Genomic DNA, 24,320 nt, shown 5'->3' on the forward strand with positions numbered 1-24,320 from the left:
CCTTGCAGCATTTCAAATTTCAGTGTGTCCCTTCTTGGCCAGCTGGTTTTAATGGGCAGCCAGCAAGCCACACTACACGGGAGATGCATCCAGTCCTTAAAATAAAGGGAGAGCTTGTACCTGAATTTGCTCTTACACTTCTGTAATCTGTCCCTCCCTCTTCCACCACACACACACACACACACACACGTGCGCGCGCGCGCACACACACACACACACACACACACACACACACACACACACACACACAGATGCTGAAAGACAGGGAGCTGGCAGGGAAGTCCAGTAGCAGGATAATTCAGATCTGTCCAGAGAGAATACGAGACCAGCTGAGCATCCCTTCGATAGGGCATTTCTCTAGGAGCTCGTGTAAAGATATGTTCTCTCACATACTGCCTTCTGGGGTGCTTTAGCGCTCAGCGAAGGGTGCTCCTCTTTGGGCTGCTTCCTACACTCAGCTTCACTTTGTGTCACGCCAGGAGAAAGAGGAATATACTGTAGACTTTATTTTCAGCCTCCGTTCCTGAGGTGTGCCTGCTGTAACGGCTGCAACGTGAGCTGTGCTGGCTGCCGCCGGCGCGGGCTGGGAGAGGGCCTGCGAGGCCCCTTCCTGCGCCCCCTCTCCCAGCCCGCGCCGGCCCCCTCCTCCCCTCGCGCTGTCCCTTTGAACTTGGAGAAAGTGCTCCTCATTGTGCGGCTCCCTCATTACAGCGCAGCCGGGCCAGGGACCACGAGCCTGCTGGCGTTCCCTCCCCGGGGAGGAGAATGCGACCTGGATGAGATCACCGCTCTGTAACGATGCCAATTACAGATCATATATCAAAACAATTCCGACCCGCTCCTCTCCGTAAGTGTAAATAGCGTTGCGGAGCACGCGAGAGCGAGCAGGCTGCGGCAACTCTTAATGTGGCGAGGCGTTTTACCCTTGAGACGAGGTTACCTACCAGGGGCGGGCAGGTTTTTCCAAGGAGAGAAATACCAAATGCTGGGTTCGAGGGGAGCGTCTCCCTGCACTGGAAGCAGAGAGGGTTTGCAGCTCCGCCGGGCAGTGGGCAACCACCTTCCTCTGCTCCTCTCGTCCCCGAGCCTTGCCGGGAACGGCCCCCAGCCACGCTGGGGTGGCCATTCCCAGCAGCAAGGTCCGGTGGGCCTGATTCTGAGCAAGGATGGTGCAGCCTTCATGGAGACGAGGGACTCGCCATGGCGGCTGCCCGCCCGGCCCGAGCTGTGGACCCTCGGCTGGAGCGCGGCTCTCGCTGGAGCTGCAGGAGTAGCTGTGGAAGGGCACACCAGCGGTTGGCTCTTATCCTCAGCAGATGGAGACAAACCACACACTTTGTTAGGCTCTCCCAGCAGCACCTTTCAGGATCAGGTTGTTTGGGTTTTCTTCTCTTTTTTTGTGTGTTTTTGGAAGCCTGATAGATGCCCTTCCAAGAAGGCTCTTTCCGTCCACTCGCGCGCAGTAGGGCTGGTATTAACGGGCGCTTATCCAGCAAGTCCGTGGAGCCGCTACCGCTTGTGCTAGGGAAGCAAAACAAACCCCAAGCTCTCCACGAGCCTTGCTGGCCAAACAAACTGGGGCTGCTTTGTTCCCACTGACTCCTCCATGTGGGAGTATATGAGAAGGCAGAAGCAGGTGGGGAAAATAATAGCATCCAGTCATGGTCACTATGAATCCCACACACCTTCGGTAATTCCTCAGACACCTAATCTGCCCTTCCAGGCTGAGGTGTATGTTGAGCCAAAGGTTCAGCTCTCCAAACCAGTGCAGAGATTAATTCCTCCCCTAGCACTGATTGGAGTGCAGAAATCCTAATGACATGTTTGCAGCAGCTGTGCCATTCAAGAGTGATTTTCCAGGGGGGAAATGGTAATGGTCCAACACACTAGGGCTTACGGTTGTGTCACCACAGGGCTCTGGGATATTGCTGCAGAGTATCGCAGCATGTTTTAATAAAGAAAGGACAGGATTCCCACAGGGCATGACAGTTAATCAGAGAAAAAGCAGATTTATGTGTGAACAAAGCCATCATTACCTCTCTGCATACTTCTTATCAAATATGAGGCTTAGGTGATAGCTTGCCTGCAATATCATTAGACTTGGTCACTGTCCAAAACATTATTATTGAAGGTCTGTAAATCTGACAGATCAAACAGTAGATTTTTGTCCTGTCATAGGTGAGATGAGTTTGCTGGCCTCTCCTTAATCAGTCCCAATGCTTGAAAAAGCAATTGAAATGGAAAATCCTTCAGACTTTCTTAGTGATCTGAAAGAACAAAACCTGACCCCCTCCTTGGAGTTAATAGCCAAAGAAAGACCCAGGTATACAGCTCATAAGAAAAGGCCCTGGAATCTCTGCCACCCCCACGGTCTCCTGCTGATGCACTCAGCATTTCGTGTGTGGCTACAAGATATGTGATAGTTACTGTTGACTGATAATTGCAATTTAGGAAAAAGGAGCCCTAATCCTGTCCTTCAGCGGGAAGGCTACTGAAAGGGTAAGAAGCTGCTAGCTTTATCCTCTCCGTGTTTTGTGCAGGCACTGAATGTACCACCTCATGCTTGGATCACAGTCATGAGCCCATCCTTCTGCGCGTGAATGAGACTGTGCAAGACATCCAGCACTGGATGAACCCTCAAAGAGTGAAGGTCAGTGCCTGCTGAATTTACTAACTGTATCACCTCATTACAACTTTACATGCAATGAGCAAAAAGGTAGCTTTACCCTCAGTTTGTCCAGTGAGAAGAAATATATGAAGAAAACTCTTCCACCCTTTGGAAAAGAATTCCTGAACTTTATTCTTTCTTTACATGTTGTTCTAGCAATGCGGTGCCTTCCTCTCCATATGGGTTTCTCTCTGTGATTTCCCAGGGAAAATTAGTTCAAGAAAAAGGTCCCAAGTCAGCATGCGCAGATCCACCCAGCACTTATGGTGGGTCTGATCTCCTGGAAACAGGATTCTTTACACAGGAAAACATGATGCAAAATGAGAGAAAGGGCACAGGACAGGTTTTATTCTCTTCCTCCTCTTCCTCTTCAGTATTTTGCACACTTTGGGTGACAGGGCTGCATTTTTCTGCACTGCTTTTGGATGACAAAAGAAGCTGATACAGAGGGTATTTCATTTCCCAAACCAGCAGAGCTCACGGAGTCCTCCCTTCTCCCCTTCTCCCGCATGTGATAGATGCCTACTCAGCACAGCCCATTCCAGAGGTCACCACTTCTTCCTCCTCTGTGCTACAAATGCACAGACAGCATTAACCACTCACAGCACCCCTGTTCAGCCATGTGCACCCTCCAGCACGCGCTGCTATCAGTCTGCCTCTGTGGGGACATGCACTCCCATGTACGGTGCCTTGTACATACACACTCATCACACACAACATACCACTTGCAGCAAATAGCTGTTTGGCTACACACCTGCCCGTGGATGCCAGCAGGAGATGCACTCCACTTCTTCATGAAAACCCTCATGCCATCTGCATAAATATGCCCTCCTTCCTAGCCATGCATGTAAACAGGCGCTTGTGCATACACAGTATTTATGCAGGTGTAGACATTTTTCTGGACATGCTCAAATGCATGTCAGAAGAAGCTGGCATATCCCGTGCAAACAGAGTGCAGTTTGCTGGTGGTGCTTGAACGAACACTGTGTTCTTTGACACACTTGGCCCCAGCTTTACAGGAGCCTCTGTTTTACACACTTTGAGCTAGATTTAATAAAAGAACGGGCAGCCAACACAGCCGCTGTATATACTGAACAGCTTTGACAATCTATTTGCTTCTCCACATGCCTAAATGTATACTCAGGATTTGGGATTTTTTGAATCAGGCCTTGGCTGTGGGCAGCGAGCTGCTCTGAAAATCTCAGCCACTTTATATTTCTCTGCTTCACACAGAGCTGTACCGAGCAATAGAATAAATCCTGGAAAGGGGTGGGAAACGTAAGTCCAGAGAATATGACAAGCGCACAGTATCCTTCCTAGCTTCCCATTCACTCCAGATGCTGAGATTATATTACTGCCTAAGCCTAGCTTTGCCAAGTTTCTGGCATGAAACATAAAGAAAACCCCTATCTCTATGTTAGGGGCAATTTCTCACTGGCCCTTTCCTGAGCGCTAGACTTTAAAGTGTTTTTGTAATTCATGGTGAAATAAAGTGACAGCTTCCCTCCCGTTCTCTGCTGAGCTCCTTCATTTATTGATGCTGGTACGCTGAGGGAGCTGTAACGAGTTTTATACCTGCAGGTCTCTGGAGGGCTCATTAGGCAGCAGGGAAAACATATAGTAGTAAAGGGGGAGATGAGGGGAGTGAGGGATGGAGGAGAATTCATGGTTTCCAAGTGTACAGTGGTAAATATGTCCTTTTTTGCCCTTATGGTGAGGATCTTGCAAGAGCTTTAGACTGAACAGATATGAAGCTGATCCCAGAAACACTCTGTAATTAATGTGTGAGATTTGAGCCTTACAACTTGTATTAGGAAATGGAGGGAAGCCCTTGGGGGCACAAAGAGAAAGAAGCTCTGTTCTGTATGTCAGTAAACATGCCTCCTTCGGAAAGAAGGCTGCATCCTCAGGAACAGGTACCAGTAGGGTTGAGCCGGGTTTTGTTCTTGTCCAGCTGCAGTAGTGCATGCACAGGACATAAGGGCAGAGACTTGCAAGGTAGAGTATGAGACCAGGAGGATGATGCTAAAACAAGACTGGAGGAGAATTTTTTTGGTCACTGTAAAGCAACATCCATCATATCCAACTCTCAGATAAGGGGAAGTCACCCACTGGGAGTCAGTGCCTTGCACAGAGCTCTGAGATGGGAGAAGTGTCACCAGCAGGGAGACCCTCGTGGAAGGTGCCCATGCCAAGCTGCTCTATAGTTAATAGTACGCTGCATCTCCATCCACATTCGGTGACAGCTTACTGTTGTGGATAAAGTCACCAGCCGTTTGTATTTACACAGGAATCTTTGTGCATGTCGAAGTACTTGAATGACACGAAAGAAACACTTTTATGTACTTATTTTTAGGCACAAGTAATGTACAAATTCAGTGCAGTACAAGAAATAGATAAAGGCAGGACCTATCTGTGGAGCTAACATTCAAGACAGGCACAGATAAAGCACAGGGAGGGCTGGCAAGAAAAAAAATATTTGTGTGTGGCTGTTAAAGCAACAGCTGTTATGGAAGCAAAGTGGGAAGAGGGAATCATCTCTCCTCTGGGAGTTGTTTAGAGCAGAGCTGTGCAAATCGCTTGATTTTTTTGGTTCGCTGGAAGTTCTGTCAAATTAAAAAAAAAAATGTTTTCTCTTAACCAAAGTGACTTTGTTGTTGTTGTGATTTTTGGTGAACCAAAAAACTGGAGAAAAACCATGTTGGTCTGAACATAACTTAGCATTTCATTTCCAAGGATTTTTTAAACTTTTTTTAATAAAAATGAAACAAACTTGGAAATTAAATGCCCTCTCAAAATAAAAACAGAACAACAGATATTTCATTTAGAAAAATGTCAAAATACTAATGTGCTTTTCAGAATTGTTTTAGGCTGAGTTGCTCTGTTGGGTCTGAAAGTTTGCCGAAATCAGTGCAAATGTGCAATGTGGTTCATCTGTTCCAAATCAATGTTTTCAGCAGGAAAAAATTTCACCTGAAGTCTTCCACGTGTCTGTTGTTCTGTGGCGGGCCATGTTCCGAGTGCTCATTGCTTCCCTGATATGGCCCATCGCTCCAATGTAACATCCAAGTGCAAGGGGCAGTGAGCTGTTGAAGACACCTATCGTTAGAGCTGCCAAGACTCTGACTGTACTGGCAGTGGAGACAAAGTGAAATGCCTCAGAAAGGCAGTTTGCTCTTTTCTGTTGACTGTAGAGAAAAAGGGCAGGCATCTAATTTCTTCTTGGGTGCCATAATGCGTTGTCTGAACTTGGGTCCTTGCCTTCGTGCAGAGCAGGAACAGGGCAAGTACTATGGAGTACGTCATGGAGTATGTCATATGCAGGTCATGGCCTTGAAAGGGTCGGAGTGCCCCAGCTCTGCCTGCCAGCTGGGACGAAGCGTGGCCAAGGCCCCACTGCACTCCTTGGATGCCACCCCACTGCTCGTGGTGTGTTTTCCCATATGGCTTGCACCCAGGCATCGCAACCCCTAGGATTTTGCATGTCCAGAACAAGTCATGGGAATTCTCCTTGAATACCCCAATGTATTAGTCCCAGAATCTCTCCTTAATTATTCCAGCTTTGCAGCTTTGCTCTTTCCTTCCCCTCTCCTTTTGCTATGAGTACTGGGCTCATCTGCAGCAGGGAAACTATGTCACGGAGTAGTGAAATGAGTTATTGCAATGCGGCAATGCAATGACAAAGAACCCAGGAGTTCCCACCCCGTCTGTAACTACAGGAAGAAACTGCCACAAAGAACTGTGTCTCTCCTCCCTTGTCAGCAGTTGCTGATGCCCTCACCATTGTGATATTAAGCCCCTGGTTAATTGTCATGTTCTTTTAGCGCCTGAGGAGAGAGTTAGTCGAGACCAGTAGATGCCAGTCCCTGTGCTTTAGCCCTGGGGGACACTTGACCCATCTAGGTGGAGGAGAGCTCTCCACAGGCCTCTCCTGGGGAAACCTAATCCCCTTTGCAGCCCACAAATGGTTGACATCATTGTGTTAGTGCCACAATGGGGAGGGAAGCGTTGTGACCGGAGGCACTGGGTCTTCCCTCACAAGGAGAAAATGACAGCTTGATTTGCTTTCTTGGCTCTTTGTTACCTAGTGTGGGACCATATCCCAGCTTCCTCTCCCTTCACAACAGATGGAGTCACAGCCACCAAACCGCAGATGTAGCTGAATGGCATTTATGGGATGGGGACATGACCAAAGTCAATATACAAGGCTAAGTTGTAAGGCCCGACCAGGAGGGCAGCTGTGCTGCAGAAGCTGATGCATGAGGGGCAGCCAGGAGCCAGCAGGGAGGCATATGTCACCGCAGGGGCTGGGAGCGTGCGTCCGTGCCTGGGAAGGGACGGACCCCGCTCGCTCTCACGTAGTCAGTGGCCAGATGGGATTCCCTCCTTACTCCACCTCGCAAATGGTAGATGGGATTCTTCCATCCCATCCACCTTTTACGATGCCTTTTGTTGGCCTTGTAAATGCAGTTTCCTCTCTGTTCGCACTGAGGTCGTGGAATCCTTGTCAGGTTAACAAGACTTCTGCAGTAATGCCTTCTATACCCCTGCTTGGTATTTATACATTTATTTATTTCAGTTGCCCTGTGTGGCAGCCCAAGGTGCCTTTGCACCTGTTAGAACTGCAAAATACCCAGCAAACTGAATCCTCCCCAATTTCTGTACAACCCCATCCCTCTCTCCACACACATCCCTTCTTTCATCCCGTTTCTCTGCACATGTCACACCAGGTGCCTGAGGGTGCAAACAGGCCTCAAGGTGTGAATTCAGGGTTTGGAGAACCAGCAAGGAAAGCCAGGGCCATAACCAAGGACTCCTCCTAGAGCATACTCTGCTTCCAGCTCTGTGAATAGAAGCAGGATTGAATTTAGCTGGCATAGCCCTAATGGTCCCTGCTGCCAAAGCAATCATCTTAGGAGAGAGCAGAGTAACTAGGGCTAAAACATTGGAAAGCTCCTGCTCCAGCACTTTGAACAGTATCTAGAAATGACTCCCTGCCAGGGCAGATTGCTGAGCTGAGGGTACTATGGAAGTGCTCAACCTGCAGCTACACTTAGAGATTACTATCGTGGCCTGGCTTATGGCTAGTTTGTAAGAAAGACTGGGAAAATCCCAAAGCTGAGTTATGCACATATTCCTGTGCCAAACTGGGGTATTGGCTGTTGGAGGCATATATGCTTTCTCTGCCCTGTGTGCTATTACTGCCACCCAAATCCTTTTGGCACACCCTGCCTCTGCTGGAGATGAAAAGAGTGAGGGGTGTTTGTGGGTGCATGCTGTCACTGGTTATTCACTTGGATCTGAAGCTTTTCCTGGTAGCAATGTGAATGTGCCACTGACCCTGTGATTAATTTAGCACAAGGCAAGTTGGCATGCCTAGGCTATGGAGAGCGGTCCAGGGCTGCACTCCCTTCCCCGGGAGACTGTCCAGCAGAAGGCTGTTCAACCACTGGGATTTAAGATGACCTTGAGTGAGAGCACAGATCTGTGCTTTCCTAGGAGAGGACAGTCTTCAGGAACAGACTTCACCTTTTGTCTGTTCCTTTAGGGGGAAGGACAAAACTCTATAGCTGCTGGGTTTTTAGCACTGGTAGGTTCAGCAAAATAGTCCGTACATCTACTACTAGGGCTTGGTCTTAACTTGGAAACCTCCTTTTTTAAGAGCATATTCAATGCTGCCTTTAGTTCTTGGACCTTCTTTGCCAGCAGCCTCATAGGCAGGTGGACAACAACATGGAAAGGTTTGGTGCATGCCAGGAGGGTATGTCAACAAGGGTAGTTGTCTGACTGTTCTGGGTGCTTAGTGTTTTCTGTTTTGTCATTGCCTTTTCAGGGCTATCTGGCTCCTTATGAAGTTGCTTTATAAATATTGATGATTTTTTGCCAGGGGAACACGAGAGACTCTTCAGCAATGCACTTTTTCTCCTTATTGTCTGGCTGGGCTTGGGCATGGGAGGGAAAAGTCTGAGTTTTTTTCTCCTTTGGTTTAAGTTTTGGGTTCAAATGCTCTTGAATGGCTTCCTTTACTCTCCCCTTTCCTGGTCTGTTGACTGGCTTTGTTTATTTTGAAACCTAGAAAAGTTTCCTTTCTTTTCCCTCTGAAGTGCAATAAACAGAGAAGGAAAAAAAATAACTTGCCATTTGTGGCAGGCAACAGCCTGGAAATCTCCAGCTGTCTGTCAAGAACGCACTAGGGGAATGTTTGACACTGCAGGGCCCCTGCACCTTGCAGCTTCCCTCTCGGGGGATAAACAACATCCTCCTCCCCCTCGTCCCCGGCCTCTTCTCCTCTCACACAGACGGGCCCTGTTGCAAGGCAGGTGGGGCAAGCCGGGCTTGACTAATAGTGGAAAATCCGAGAGCATCGGAAAGATAAACAGTCCAAGTCAGATAGTATAAAAGTCCTTTTTCTAGCACACGCCAGGTAAGCCTCAAATGACAGAAACTGTAAAAACATGCTGAGGTTCCCCTGCAGATGGATTAAATTAGCCCTCAAATAAACAGGGGAAGGGATGGCTTGTGCGTCAGGTCTTCCCAAACATTAATCCCTTCCTCCCCCAGGCCTCCATCCAACCCCTACCCCAGTCCTTTGGCAAGTGCCCACAGGTTCATCTTGCCCAAGTGGCCATTGTTGTGTTCTGTCTGTGGAAGATAACCCAAAATGAATGTTGTGCTGGATGTCACAGCGAATGGATGGGATTTACCTAGACATCGATGGTATTCTGGATATGTCATTCCTGAGCAGGCTGGTATCTCAGTTTTGCTCATAACTGGGCACTCCAAATTTTTTCCCATAGAATATCTGTAAGCATATTTACTACAGAAATTATTATAAAACTCATAAAATGTAACAGAAAATGCTATCCTTTGGGGGTTTGCTTTGAAGGAGTGTAGGGAAGGTTCTTCTATTTAAAATCTGCAGGATGGTGCAAAAATGTATCTGAAGGTTCATCTTTAGCTTTTTCTGTCTTCAAGAAGCACAGGTATGATGGGTCATGAAACAGAGCAGTGCTCTGCAGCGCCAAAAAAATCCTTAAATGAATTCCTAAAATGTTTCTCCCATCCTCAAGAGCTAGGCAGTAGACCTCTGCCTTTGCTTTTCCCTGCCACGTTCCCCCACCATGAGTGAAATATTGGACATGACATTTTAGGAGAACCTTAAATATTATTTTAATCTCAAATGTTCTGTTATTGCAAGTGTCAAGTCCAACACTTCTTGTAAATACCTGGAGGACAGCCAGGTCCTGAGAACACAAGAGGTGTTAGGAACTGAACTTCATTGGTTAAGTACAGGAGAGCCATAGAAGCCAGCACGCTGGCTTTCTGTACACTGATTTCTTTGTCTTAACCTAGTTTTCTTTCTCCTCCCCTCTAGAGCGTTGTCTGCACGGCGGGACTCAAGTGGTACCCTCACCCTTCTCTGATTCATTGTGTCAAAGGCTGTGAGGTGAGCATTAGCATTCACTGAGATGGTCCACGCTTGCTCTGCTAGATATTATGATAACAATCACTGCAGTCACAATAGTTAAAAATGCTGCTTTTTCAAGTGGGGCAAATGGGGTTTTGCCCTGACTAGCCTATCAAATAAACTGTGATTTCCTGCATCAGTTCTGACACCCAACAGTAAGACTGGGTGATTTTCCTAGGCTGAGGACTCTTATAGGAGTTGAATGACGGACTAAACTGTTCAGCAAAATTGGAATACTTTCTTTAGCGTTTCTCAGGATTTGGGAATTCCTGGGAAGTTGCAAAAGCCATCAGTTGTTTGCCTTGATTTTGATATCTTATTAGAAGAACAGTTCTTTCCAAGGACAGCTAGGCTTTGGAGGGCAGATAAATTTGGGGAAAGTCAGAAGCAGAATGATACCACTGGGTGGAGAGTACAGCCGGACATGAGCAAATCACCTATCCCTCCACCATGCATCACTGTCTAGCCTAGAAAAAACATCAGAAACATGTAGTTGCTTTTCAGTAATGATAACATTTCTACAGTCTTATATGTTATTTTCAGTAAGTAATTATTTTTAAAGATGATGTTTCTGCTGGCAACAATCTTTGAAAAGTTTGAGAACTCTTAAAATGCTTTCAGTGCCTAAGCAGGCCTGGAGCACTGCTTTCTGGGTCGTGGCACTCATTCGGTTTCCATCATGCCAACACTGAACTATCTCACCCCCATCAACAAGTTAATCCCTGTGGCACCTCTTTAAGGCTGGGGAGCTTCATGTCCGTTTTAGAAATGGGGAAGCTTAGAAGGGTAGATGGATGCTTTGATTACATGGACAGGCTGTGGAATAGCTGTGTGTTGAACCCAGATCTCCTGACTTTCTGCAGCACCTATTACACTCTCAGCACTCAGTAACCCAGTTTTACGAGCACATTGAAGTTATTTGCCCAGTGGCAGAACATGGCACAGAACTCCTTAATCTGAAATACTAGACCACATTGCTGTGCGGTGCAAGTTGTCTTAAAGTAAAAGACAGGTTTCCTTTGCATACAAATGTTGGGCCCAAGAGGGTAATAACTCTCCAACAATGTAATAGTTTCTGTCTAGTTGTTCCCTAAATGAAAAGCATTCTGCTGTCAGTGCTTTGAATGTCATATAAGCCATCTCACACATTACATTCATGCAGGCTGGCTAGGTGCCCCTATTCTCCAAAGAGAGCTAAAATAATATCCAGGGACCATTAAGAAATGCCATTCAGGTGCTGACGCACCATTGGGTATCCATTCTCTTACTGTTTAAGGATAGTTGTTACTAAGGCAAACTTTGCAATGATGTAATAATTTACCAGAAGCCATTATTACTGACATGCTTTCTCTCAGCATTTTCTTTCTTTCCATCATTGTTAATTGCCAGATCCCTCTGCATCAGTAGAAACTTTCTTCTTTTCATCATTCATTCAGCAGTGTCACTGCATCACAATCTATCATCTTGGAAGGCTTTGCCCAGACAATTGATAATGGTCTCTCGCATCATTTTTAGATCATGATGCTTCCAGTATCCAAGAATGGGCCAGAGCTTGTTCTCTGGCATTAAGATTTCAGAAGATTTCAGTCTTCACCAAGCCTCTTTCACAGCTATGGAAACAGAGAATAATAAGCCAGTAGGTCAATAATACTAGGCCATTAAGCTGATACAGTTCCTAATGTATTAATATCCTTAGCATTAGGAAGACTCTAAGCAGGGCATTATTTTACTCTTGGCATTTACAGTGGCAACCCAGGCTGCTGCAATGTGATTTTTTGTCGCTCCCTAGTGGCAGGAATAGAGGTTTATGTGTCAGATACATACTTCCAGGCAGTTATCTTAGGTGTTTCATTAGAAAACCAGTTCCCTCTGGACTACTCATCTTGTCAGTGGAGAAAGCAAGGCTCCTCCAAACCCATAAGACCACTAAGTTATGCATGAAGACCTCTACTGATCTTACCCTGAACAGCCAGGTCTCCAAGGTATTCCAGATGACGATTTTGGTACCAAATTAGAATATCTGTTATTTGTCTCATTCTTTTCCTCCAAAGAATTGACTTAGCTGATTTGTGTCAGTGGAAGTGAAAGGCATGTTCTTCCACAAGTTCCTGTTAGTAGTCTTCCAGTGTTCATAGGTATATGGTAGAGATACAGGGATGGAAAATGAAATGAAAGCCTTTCTTGACAAGCAGGCACAGCGAGGCAATACAAGGGAAACATGGAGAAGCCTATCCAAATGTCTTGGGAGGTTGAGCAAGGTTTACATTTTTGAAGATGACCGGGTTGGCATAAAAATAATTCTCTGTCCATCTGTTTATTAATCATTTATTTATTTATTACATTGGAAGGGTCTTTGCAAGTCAGAGCCTTTGCCTATATAAATCAGTCTATTTCTATGTAAGTAATGGAGGTAAGCCATTTTACAAGGATAGGAACCTCACCCTACGATTCTGACTTCCTTGTCATCATTTACAGTATTTGCATGTAACTGGAAAAGTGAATCTCAATTAGTCAGTCACTTTCTGGTAGTCCTGCTCTGGTCTGATATTGTCATTATTGCCTTCATCTCGTATACCCTCACAGAAATATTTAAATTTGCAAAACGTTAGCAGTGAAAGCCTGCATCTGCACCACTCCACAGGGTCCGTTTCAGTATTGATGAACATGGCCATGGCTCTTTCTGGGGAAAGTATGCCAGCGTTCTCATTAATGGTTCTGGATGTATCTATCATCAGGAAATCTCTGGTACTACAATTAGTGTAAACTCCTCCCAGGAAACCTCCACAAGCCTCCCAGCTCATTCTGCAAAGGTGGCTTCTTGTAGGAACCTAGCGTGGCTTTTGCAGTGCAGAAGAAATGAATTTTCCAGAGAGCAGATAACATGGGAATGGTCCCATGAGCCTGTGAGCATAAGAGGCGTTGAGGAGAGATGACTATGCTCTCTTCTCAGCATCTGCTTTTCTGTTGTCTGGGTTTCTCATACCTGGCATGGGCCCTTCTTAGCATCAGGTAGAGCTTTGACTTCCAAGAAAGACTCATTGACCAAGAAGTCTCCAACATGTAATGACAAACCAGACTTCAACAAAAACTCAGTCTGTGGCAAAGTGAAAGCCTTTTTCTTCAGAATCATTATTATTATTCAGGTCTTATGCAGTACATAGACTAGTGATGACATTTTGTTTTTCAAGGTGATTTATGATTTTTACTTAATAGCTCTCCACAATGTCCTGCTGAGTAATTGCCATTATCCTAGCTCTGAGCTGTGGAGCACAGGAGATTGTGTGTCATCAGCAGGGTCATGCACAGTCGCTGCTAGTCTGAGCATGAGCGCATGTGGTCCCTGTGTCGAGCTCAGAGCACCTTCATTTCTCTTCTTGATATGTTGTGTACCCTCATTGCTGACACTTGTTGCCTAGTTAGGAGAACTGCAGTGGTAAGTGCAGCTATTGAAAGCAAGCCAGTTTTGCTGCTATACCTAATCTTCTTGTCCCACATTGTTTCTGAAGGTCAGCTTAAAATTGGCATAAGGTGCCACTTTTTTAGATGCCTTGATGCTGTCTCTGGGCCTAGTCAAATCAATACTCTTGAGGCATCATTTTATGTGGGATGTAAAAAGCAGACAAGGTATCATTTCCCTTTCTCTATCCTTTTTCTTTTTCTGTCTGCTTTGAAAGAAGAAGGGAATAATTATCTCTTGCTTTTCAGAGCAATTGGTAATGTTACAAACTGTATGGCTCCTTCAAGGCTTCATCTTTTCATTCTGACTTTGTGTCATGGATTTTATCCATGTCCTCAGCCTTTTACTGTTCTTTGATCTTTTTAGCCTTTCATGGGAGACAACTACTGTGACTCCATCAACAACCGAGCCTTCTGCAATTATGATGGTGGAGACTGCTGTGCCTCAACGGTCAAGACCAAAAAGGTATGTGTGCCTGTTCCTCTTTTCCCTATGAATTCCTTAGTGAGTGGGTGCTTTGGCAAATTGTATTTTTACTAGAACAGGGGAACCAAGATCTCAGAAGGCTCTTCAGTCTGTGCAAAAGCGTCAACAGCAACAGGCATCAGCTCACCACAGGCACTAAGTTCTTGGTTCATTTTTTCTCTTGATAGTTTTGTGCATTTCACATCTTAACCTGCCTTATACCTGTGCAAGGCAGGTCCTTAAACACAGTAGTGAGAAGCGTTCGTTCTTATTCCAAATAGTGCCCTAGGAGTTCTGTAGACAAAGGCTGGCTCCCTCCAAAACCCTGGTGCCTGTTCCTCAGAAGAGCTGCTAGTCATCAGTGCTGCACCTAGTGCTCAAGAGAACTGCACAGAAACTCAGAGAAGAGTATATTTGCCTGTACTCAATGCTCAAAAAGGGAAACTGAAGGTTAGGAATCATTAGAAAAGGAAGAGAGAGCAAAACAAAAGCATCACTAAATCTGTACTTAGATCCACGTGTGCATATCTTTCTCACCATCCCATCTCCCAAAGGATATGGTAGGGCATGCAAGGGTGCAGAGAATGGGGGCAGAACTGATTGGAGATATGGAATATCTTCTGTGCCATGAGAAACCACAGAGATCAGGACTTGCAAAAGAGATAATGGTCATGGGTAGTGGTAGAGATGTACAAAATCATTATTTAATGCAGGGAAGATGCTTAGGGAAATAAAATCCACTGTTTCTTATACAGCAACAAGGGGGTAAAATGGAAATTACCTGGAAGCAGGTTCCAAACAATCAAAAGAAAATGCTTATTCACACAAAGTGTATTTGAATAATAGAACTCATTGCCACAGAGTAATGAGACCAAAACTGTATTTGAAATCAAAAAGAGAATAAGCACATTCATGGAGGTTAGGTCCATCAGTGGCTATTGAACACAGTGATATGGATGCAATTTCTGGCTCAGGAATGCTCAAACCATTGACTGCTGGAGCCTGGGAGGTATACCAAGGGAAGGATCTCTCTACACATCACCAGCTTTTGTATGCTTCTTTTGACACTCATTTCTGGCCAGTGTTAGAGATACTACAGTGTCAGGATACTGGAGTGATGGAGCTTGCATGTTGAAGCAGTGCAATATTTCATATATTTCTAACCAGGGTGGATTTTGAACTTGCTTACTGGAGAAAGGAGAGAAAATTTTAACCTCAGATGTGTAAGATTTTTACCTTGTCCTCAAGATTTGGGTGTAGATCAGAAAGCAGAAAATCAAGCTGTGTTAAGTATCCGATTAACTAATAAATAACAGAACTTGAGACTAGACAGAGGAAGCCTAGGCTTAGCATGTGGAAGATTGTCCATCTCACCCACATAGGAAGAACTTTCTTTCTAGTGCAGCTGAAGGATTGAAGACCTCTCAGTAGCAAGCAGTCCTTTCTCAGACAGCTTTCGCTACAGGTTTCTTTTCCCTGCTTCAGCCAAGTATCTCTTACCACTACTGTGCTGTGGGCTTTCTCCGGCTCATCCAGGAACACTGGGGCAGGGAAGTGGGCATGTCTTGGCAAGTGGAAGGAGTTAATTTCTTCACTGTGTGGGATATGGGGGAAGAGGTAGATTTCCTAACTCTGTCTTTTTGGAAACATTTTCTCTCCATGTTACTGTGTTTCTTTTACAATGATTCCAGTGAACTGCATGCTGGAAGGGAAGCAGTAGCTGGTGAATGTCTGTGTTCCCCACGAGTAGAGTATGGCATGGACAGCCCATAAAGTGCTCCCTGTTGTAATGTGACATAGATCTGGAAATAGCAGCTCTAAAGATGAACAGGGTCAGACAGCAGCTCATTTTTAGTTTCATCTCCAAGAAGAGATTCCCATCTCTGGCTGATTTTCCCATTTCACCACCTCCTTGGGAAGAGCAGCCCAAAGGCTGCTGCAAGAGGCTGGCTCAGTTTGCTTGCTGTCCTCTCAGGCCCGCAGGCAATGGGGGCTGGCTGGAAGGGGTGAAGGCAGAGCTGGAAGTGCCTGGTAGCTCGGCATGGCTTTGTCCTTGTCCTTCTACAACAGGCAGCCTTCAAAAAGCAAGAAAGGAAACTTTATCTTGCTGCTCCAGGCTGGAGAATGGAGGATGAAAAATCCCAAGAGGTGCCAAGGAAATAGAAGTGAGGTGGCTGGGAGGAGACTGACTAAAACCGGCCCCATCAGGACAGGAGTTAGGGGCACCACAGGTGTGAGGACAGTATTGTCGGGGTGGAAACAGGACTCAGACACAAGGGTGCTGAGTTTTTGGTGAGAGGGATAGAATTAAGGTTTGGAAGCAGAACTTCTTGCTGGGCAGGGAGTTGAGAGAGAGTCAGATCTTTACCAGACCGGGCATAGTCATGAATGCTTACCAGCAGGACTAGTCATGCTCAAAATATCTGCAGCTTCGCTGCCACCCAGAAATGGCATGGCCAGCCAAGAGGTTGAACGTGTTTTGTAGCCCAGTTGGGTACTGGTCTCAGCTAAAACAGCCCGATGCAAATGGCAAATGTTCAGAGAGAGGCAGCTGGTCCCACATCTATTGCATTTCACCCACGGAGGGGCAGGTTTCCAAGCTTTTTGGAGGTAAATCTGCTTCCACTGATTTCTCTGAAAACCTTATCACTGTGACTGGGGGGACGAGACTTCCCCTAGCTTGTGCCCATCTTAGAGATCACCCAGTTTGTGAGGGCTGAAGCATGGAGCAGATTGTTCCTTGCTATACATTCAGCTTTAGTTTCTCTCCGAAAACACAACAAAAACCCGTGCGCCAAACAACACGCTTGAAGGGAGTGAGAAAACCATCTTCTCCTCCAGCCTCTAAAGTCAAAAGCGAGATGGCTAATTCCCAGTTTATTGAATTTATAGGGTAAAGGGGGGAACAATAATCCAGCAGCCGGGGAGCAGTGTAAAAGCTGCGGAGGGAAGCGGCCCTGCGAGGCAGGCAGCGTCTCCGCCGCAGCTCAGAGGGGCGGCCGCCGGCTCGCAGGCACCTGCCGCGGCCGCGATTCAGAGGCTCGCCCGCGGGGGCACAGGCGCTCGGCCCTGCAAGTTATTTTCCTGTCTGAGGCCTTGGACTGGAGAACAGATTGGAGGCATAGCGATTCAAATACAGTCCTGCCTTTGAAGAGCTTTACGAGTGGAATGTTAAAGGAGATATTCCAAAGGGAAAAACAATGAAAGGTGAGAGAAAAGGGAGCTGAATAAAAATACTCCGCATACCAAATCCTTCCAGCGCAATTTGCCACCTACTTAAAAAAGGCACAGTTTTAAAATACGCATTGGGTGTAAAAGCCAAAAACCTGGAGGAGACATAAGGAGGGGCAAGTCCAGCTCTGTTAATTCCAATACCAGATGAGGATGTATTTTCATACGGTTGTAGAAAGAGTGAGACACATGAAAGAGACTGCATTGCTCCTTCTCTTTCAGGGTTACACACTATGTGGCAGATGTGTCAGTCTTTTAAAGCCCCTGCAAGTTTATCCATAAATGTCCAACATTTAGGCAACACCTGTTTTTCTCCCATAGTGTCACAGGACATTTTACAAGCTTTAGATTTATCATCTTTTCACCATTGCAGCCATTGCAGAGGTGACACATGGTTCGCATTTAACAGAACATAGCAACTCCGCACATTATATTAGGAAAGGACTGCAGATTAACATTGTATCATTTGAAGATTCAGGAGTTAACAGTCAAGTAAGAGCTGACTTCAGATCTTTAGTGTCCACAAACTGTCAAGACTTAAGTTTCACTGCATTCCCACTACCCTTCCAAAAGCACTTCCAGCTGCACACAATGCTGTGAACCAGGCTGTGTGCAAATAAAAGATTCAACCAATATTCACTTTATTCACTTTAAAGATTCAACCAATATTCACCCCCTGACTTAATGTAAGATTTTGCACGCTCCTGTTTTACTGGCCTGAAAAAGCGCAGGATCCTTTCTGAGTGGCGTGCAGCGTTCGCTTAGACCACGTTTTACCTTTGCAGATGAGTGTTAGCAGCAAACGACCTTGTGCATTTCTGCACTGAGAGAGGAGCAGAGCTGTGTGACTTATCTGACCAATCGCAGACTCATCAGCGCTGCTGCTTAGATAGGAAATAATGAGTATTTGCCCTGAACTGTTCACAATTCCAGAGAGCTTAAAAGAAATCATTAAAGACCTCCTTTGAATGCTACGAATGGCAGTGAATAAATTCAGACATATTCTGTGCATAAATTTGAGGCAATCACAGTCAGCAAGTGGGAAAAAGAGGCATTCATCTGCTTAATTCTTTGTTGTGCGTTAATTGATCAGTGTCCCAGTGCAGCAGGCGAGAACCTGGGGCTGGCTCAGAGACAAGGGCCACCGAAGGAAGCAGAGACCCCACATCTTGCAGCCCCTGTCAGACCCAACCCCTCGTTGCTGATGGGGCAGCCACAAGCACATTTGGCTGCTTTGGGGAACAGTGTAGGGCGGCACAGTTTGCATTTAGGGGGAAAGGGAGGGGGCCGCGCTGCCTTGCAGCTTGCCCTGTGCATGGCCCAGGAGCAGCTCTGAGAGACGGGAAGGCCACTGCCATCCAAGCCTCCAAGGGAGAGAAGGCTTCTGTTATGTATCTGGAGGGGATAAAGTCTTCCGTGAAGGACAAAACAAAATCCCATCTCCTTTTAATCTTTGTATCCTCCTGACCCAGCACAGGTTGCCAGCTCACTTCTGCCTGGCTGCTCTAGGAAGCTGCTTCATGCTTTGTATCCTGCAGCAGATAGAAGAAGATACTGTTTTTTAAAACATTAAATACACGACATTGTTAAAGTGAGAAAAATAAATAACCTGGGAATAACTGGCTGTCTGTAGGCTGATGGCTGTCTGCAAGGAATTCGTGGGGTATGTGAGGCTCCAAAGAGAGCGTTTATTGCTACTTTTTTCCTATTAGTTTCAGGAAATCTTTTCTCCGATCACTGTTCTCCTTCAGTTCTTTTCTCTTTCCTTTCCTTTCTGCAAGTTTCACTTTTCTAGACAAGGCTGTCTAGAAAGGCCTCACAGAAATCAGAAATTTTTCTCCTTAGGCTCTGCTTGTGTACTTTGTTTTAAACTAGAATCAAACTAGATTTGCTTAGTTGAAGATCCTGCAGTCTGGTCCCTGCAACTTGTCCAAGGAAAATTAAGTCCACAGAATTTGCTGTTTTAAAATTCCCCAACCTAAACCATTCAAAAGGCCAAACTCTCATTTCTCTTAACTCTCTTTTTCCTTTTCATCATGTAAGGAGTACGCCTATTGCCTCCGTGAGGAAAACCTGTCTCATTCAGTTTCATCACTCAGTTTTGCCCCAGCCCTATAGTACTTAGAAAAAAAGAAAAATCATCCTGGTAAAAATGCCCATCTAAAATGCCGCCCCTTGGGCCTCTTGACATTTCTGTCCAACACCTTGGAGAGGAAAAACAGCAAGTGCCTCAGCAGAAAACAAATGAGGCCTTGTGGTAGATAGAGAACCGTGTGGGATTCATCCAAAGCTTTGCTTATCTGAAAGATATGCAACTTATCAAAACCCCTTCAGAGACTTTAAGGTCTAGAATTCAAGGCCTAAAGAAAGGGGCTTTGAACTGACAGACTGCTGCTGGCTCCAGCAGGGATTTCCAAAGACTGCCCCTGTCTCCGCAGAAAGGGGGTCCGCTGCAGTTTGTTCCATAAGAAAAGAGAAATAACCACCTCTCAGTATTTTGGAGAAATATCTGCCTTCTGCCAGCTTTCTCTGCAACACAGACCTGGCCTGGGGAATTTCAGGTCTTGCTCTGTTGGCAGGACGTGGTTTTGAGGCAGTTCACACAATTAGCAGCCTAACTGACCACCCTGGCCGAGGAAAATATGCTTATCCAGAAGAATTGATGTTCCTGACATGATGCTACTCTGAACAACTTGAGTGTCCCCAGCTGGGTGTTTTTGTCAGCTCTATAATTAGCTGGAGAGATGCAATGAATGGTGGGTGAGCACGGAGAAAGGAAGGACACAATAAGAAGTGTTGCTTCATGTGTTTGGAAGCGGCTCAGTGTTAATGCATGCTCCAAGCATGCTGTTTCACCCAGGCATTTGGGTGAACTCCCTTACCCATGGTTTTTTGATCACAGTGTGAGTGGCTAGCTGTTTGCCATGTGAGGAGCGTTTTCAGTCATGGTTGGTTGGTATGGGAGCTTATTTTGGGGCTCAGAGCTGGTTTCACAACAGTTCAGGAAGGCTTTCCAGGCAGCGATAAATTAAAAGCAGTGATGGTAGTAGCACATGTTGCCTATCCTGAGAGAACATTCTTGGCTTCAAGGGACATGGGGCTTCCCACAACATACAGCATTCCCAGGGGAAGTGCTAGTGGAGGGTGTTTGCTTAGCTATCCGACCTCATTTCATTAGGAAGTGTTACAAAAACCAGCGAACAAACCTTCCCTGCTACACCGCCAGCTATTTGGCCTCTGGGTGGTCTGTCTGCTATTAAACCTTTGGTGATTATTTAGACTAATTACATTCAAGTTTGCGCAATCAGTAGCACAAGGATAGGAAGCACAGCTGATTGCTGAGCAACTGAGCTCTGCTTGCTTTCGCGCTCTGTGTGGTTTGGCAAATGGGCTCCCTTGCTCAGCTCAGCGCCTTGGTTGTCAGAGCTCAGCATGCAGGCAGGGATGCGGGGATGCGGTGCTGAGCTCCTGATGCAGGCGGGCTGCGGCAGGGCTTTCCCTGGGATCCCTGCTGGCTTTGTGCCATTGTGGTTCCACTGATTTTGGTAGAGTCGCTCCTGATTTATACCCAGCTGAGGGCAAGAAGCATCGGGCCTGTTGACTTTAATTGAGCTACATCTTAATGCACTAGCATATGGGAGACCACATCCAGACTGATGACTTCAATGGGGGAATGCCCAGTTTACGGCAATGCAAATGACAAAATTCAAGCTTTCAAAACTGTATGTATTGGACTGAAATGGGATTGTCTAGGAGCTTTATTGTAGCTTTTCCCAGGGCCTCTAAAGCAGTGACCTAGATGTGGTGTGAACCCTGCATACCAGCCCAAGGAGTTAAAAGGGGGCTCTTCTCATTTCATTATCTCAGAATAGCCCTTGTGACCTAAATGCCAAAAACCACTGGGAAGAACCTTACAAGATGTATTTTGTCCCACAAGGGCCTTGTCAGGGAACAAAATACTCCCTGGTGTTTGAACTGCGAGGGTCTCGGGAGGCGAGGGCCTGGGACACTCAGCGCAGCCTGCCATGCTTATCTTGACACAGTGCGTTCGCCTGCACAGGGTCTGTCTGCAGCAGGTTCTTCATATTTCCAGTTATTCTTGTCTGGGAGATTTCGCAAACACTTCAGCTGAAATCTAACAACTGGCTATTTCCCAACACTTTGCACCCCTCCTCCCTAACTTCCCCCCTTCCTCCAAGCCATGCCCTTCCCCCCGGGCCCGATTCTGCTTGCACCGGTGCCACTGTGAACCAGCAGCAAATGTGCCGCCAAATGGGAGTTACAGTTGGGTCAACCTGATAGGAGTATGCAAGGGATGAGATCCAACCCTTTGAATAGCTGGTTTCCCATCCCTCCCTGTACCTGTCTGGGAGTTCTGCTGTCAATGTTGCCACCAGTTTCCTACAGCCCAGCCCTTCAGAGCAGTTCCCAGGGATCTGTCTCTGCATATCACCAGCCTCTTGCTCTTTCTTTAGATAGGTGTCTTGTAATGAGGTTTCATGGCCTCTGAGTCATTTCATGACCTGGATCCCAGTTCTGCATCAAACTGTCATATCACTGTCCTAGTTCCCATAGCCTGGAGCATGCCATCAAGACCAAATGCCTCCCTGTTTCCAAGTGAGAGCTTGATTTTTTTCCATGGACTCATCATATGACATGGGAGAGGATGCTTGGGGCTCTCACATCTTTGTCACGGATAGGAATATGGTTTCATAGACTGCACTGCATGAGCAGCAAGTTGGTCAAGTCAGAGGTGGCTCAGGCTTCCTGTGTGTGACACACCAAGCGTTTGCATTGGTAGTTATGCCACCGATGCAGCCTGCACTGCCACAGTGTCCCGGCACCTGGAGTAATGTGGCCAGAGCTCTGGGAGAAATACACTGGGTTGTACCAAGAGAGCAGCCACAGTCCAGATCTTCCTTCTCAGCCTCCCACCCAACCCATAAGCCCATGCTTAGTGCAAGTGTCCCTTTAAACTCAGGGCAGAGAGTGCCGTACAGCATAAGCCTGAGAGTAATAAACTTCTTTAAGCTGTGCCTGTTCGGGGTGTTCATCTTGAAAATAGGCCTGTGGTCTGGTATGGCTGAGGTGTGATCCACATTTCCCAAGCTGTGGCTTGGTTTCTGGTTCATCTCCAGGATGTAGATGTGCGTGAGTAGGGGGGTGTGTGTAGGCAGGTATAACTGTGTTCTTCGGTTCTGCTTTCTCAGCCTATTTTAGGTAGTCTGTGGAGACAATATCCTGTTTCACCAAAGAGCTGAGCCCTGCCCTGAGTTTAATTTTTAGCTTTTTCTTTTTCTTCTTGCGCAACTAGATATTAGCCATGTTTTTTCACAAGGGGGGAAACGCAGGTCTTTCTTAGCAGGTGGAAGAAAGAAGAGCTGATTGTTTAGTATTTGTTTTACAATGAGTGTATCTGGAAAATTTCAGTGCAGTGCGTATTCTGTTAATGATTTGGACTTTCACAGACCTATTTAAAAAGAAAAGAAGTGGTTAATCTTGGAGTATGTATCTCTGGGCTCCACACCTAAATGGGCCATCACTCAGAAAAACATTCAGTATTTATTATTTCCAGTAATCCTCTAATTTTTATTCTAATAATATTTCTAATAATATTCTTTATTCATGGCTCTGTACTCCATAGGGCTATCACTGTACAAGCACAGGACAAAAGACAAGCCTTGTTCTAAGGATTATAGGACCAGCTCTTTTAAGGTTTCTCTGAGTCAAGTATTTTTTACAATTCAAATAGATGCTGTGTACAGGTGAGAGTCCCTAAATACAGGTGGAGATCAGGTCCTGGGAATCTCAAATGTCTATTTGTTATAGCTGTCATTTAAAGTGGAAACCCTGTATTACTGCTGAGTGTTTACAGAATTTTATCTCGTCTAATTTGACGGTGGCTGTGCTCATCATCCATAGAAATCTCTGCCATGTCACACAACAGAAAATTACTCTCTAGAACTCACTGCCCTAAGACAAAGCATTTGGACAATAGTACTAAACAAATTGCATACAAAAATCTTTAAGGTGTATGAAGTGAATAAGGCTAATCTGATCAGGAAGAAACCATCTTACAGTCAGACTATTCCACTACCCACTGCTGTGACGTCCGCTGACGCATGGAGCTCTCTCTTGTCAGGGCCACGGCACTGCCCTGGGTAGGCTGCGGCTTTCTTTCTATCCAGAACCTCTATTAGGACACCAGAGGGTTTCTTGTGGACTGCATATGGGAAGCTATTTCTTCTCTAGTGGCTCCCTCCCCAGAGAAATTTGCTGCATTGTAGTGGTGATCTATTCTCTTACGCCCGCCTTTTGTTCAGGTTGCTCCAGTGCTGAGCATGCACTTACAATGGTTTCTAAGAAAGGAAAGGGGAAAATGAGGGATTAATAAGAAGTGGGAAGAGAAGGAGTGATGAAGGCAGATCACTCTAAAGCAACATCAAATTTATGCCAGTCTGGGTTTCTAAGGTCACTATTTCAGAATTGCCTGCACGGTAGGTTAGGGGAATGAGAGCTGGTAGTTCGGAGACACTGATGTTCTCACAGATGATATGTTTGCATTTATGGCATCTCCATGCCATCAAGAAATAACATTATCCCACTCGTGCACAGAGAGTAGCAGGGACAAAGAGCAGTAGGATAGTCACGGCTAATTTTAGGCACTTTACTGTAGCGTCTGAGTTTGCTGTGTGGTTGTCCTATGTTCCCTGCAAAATATGTATTCACCTTCTCTGTGAGACTGTCTCTCTTCTTTGAATATAGGGGTCACTTACGTGCCTTTGTTAGATTGTTACAGACAAATTTAGGCCAGGGAGAGGAAAAAGCTCGATCAAGGCAAATGAAAGAATCAGGATCTCAGGTCTTACCTCTAGCCGGTAGCTTCATCCTTGTACTACAGGGAGAATTTTTTTGATCAAACCTATTGCCAAATCGAGATTGAACTGAATAACTTAGGATAAAGAATAAAAGTGGGGAGTGTGCAGGAAAACCACAGACGTATTGAAATGTTTTTGTTTTGGCAATTTTCA

General features: G+C 45.9%; 1 protein-coding gene across 1 annotated transcript in view; it reads left to right on the forward strand.

Annotated features, from left to right (window-relative positions):
• Window positions 1-24,320, forward strand: part of PAPPA (pappalysin 1) — a 188,462-nt gene that overhangs the window by 155,934 nt on the left and 8,208 nt on the right. The window contains exons 19-21 of the mRNA XM_026113872.2: window positions 2,541-2,650; window positions 10,044-10,115; window positions 13,960-14,058. Coding sequence (XP_025969657.2) covers window positions 2,541-2,650; window positions 10,044-10,115; window positions 13,960-14,058 — 281 coding nt within the window. The remainder of the gene's footprint in view (window positions 1-2,540; window positions 2,651-10,043; window positions 10,116-13,959; window positions 14,059-24,320) is intronic.

Source organism: Dromaius novaehollandiae, chromosome 20 (genome assembly GCF_036370855.1).
Source record: "Dromaius novaehollandiae isolate bDroNov1 chromosome 20, bDroNov1.hap1, whole genome shotgun sequence".
NCBI classification, from domain to species: Eukaryota; Metazoa; Chordata; class Aves; order Casuariiformes; family Dromaiidae; genus Dromaius; species Dromaius novaehollandiae.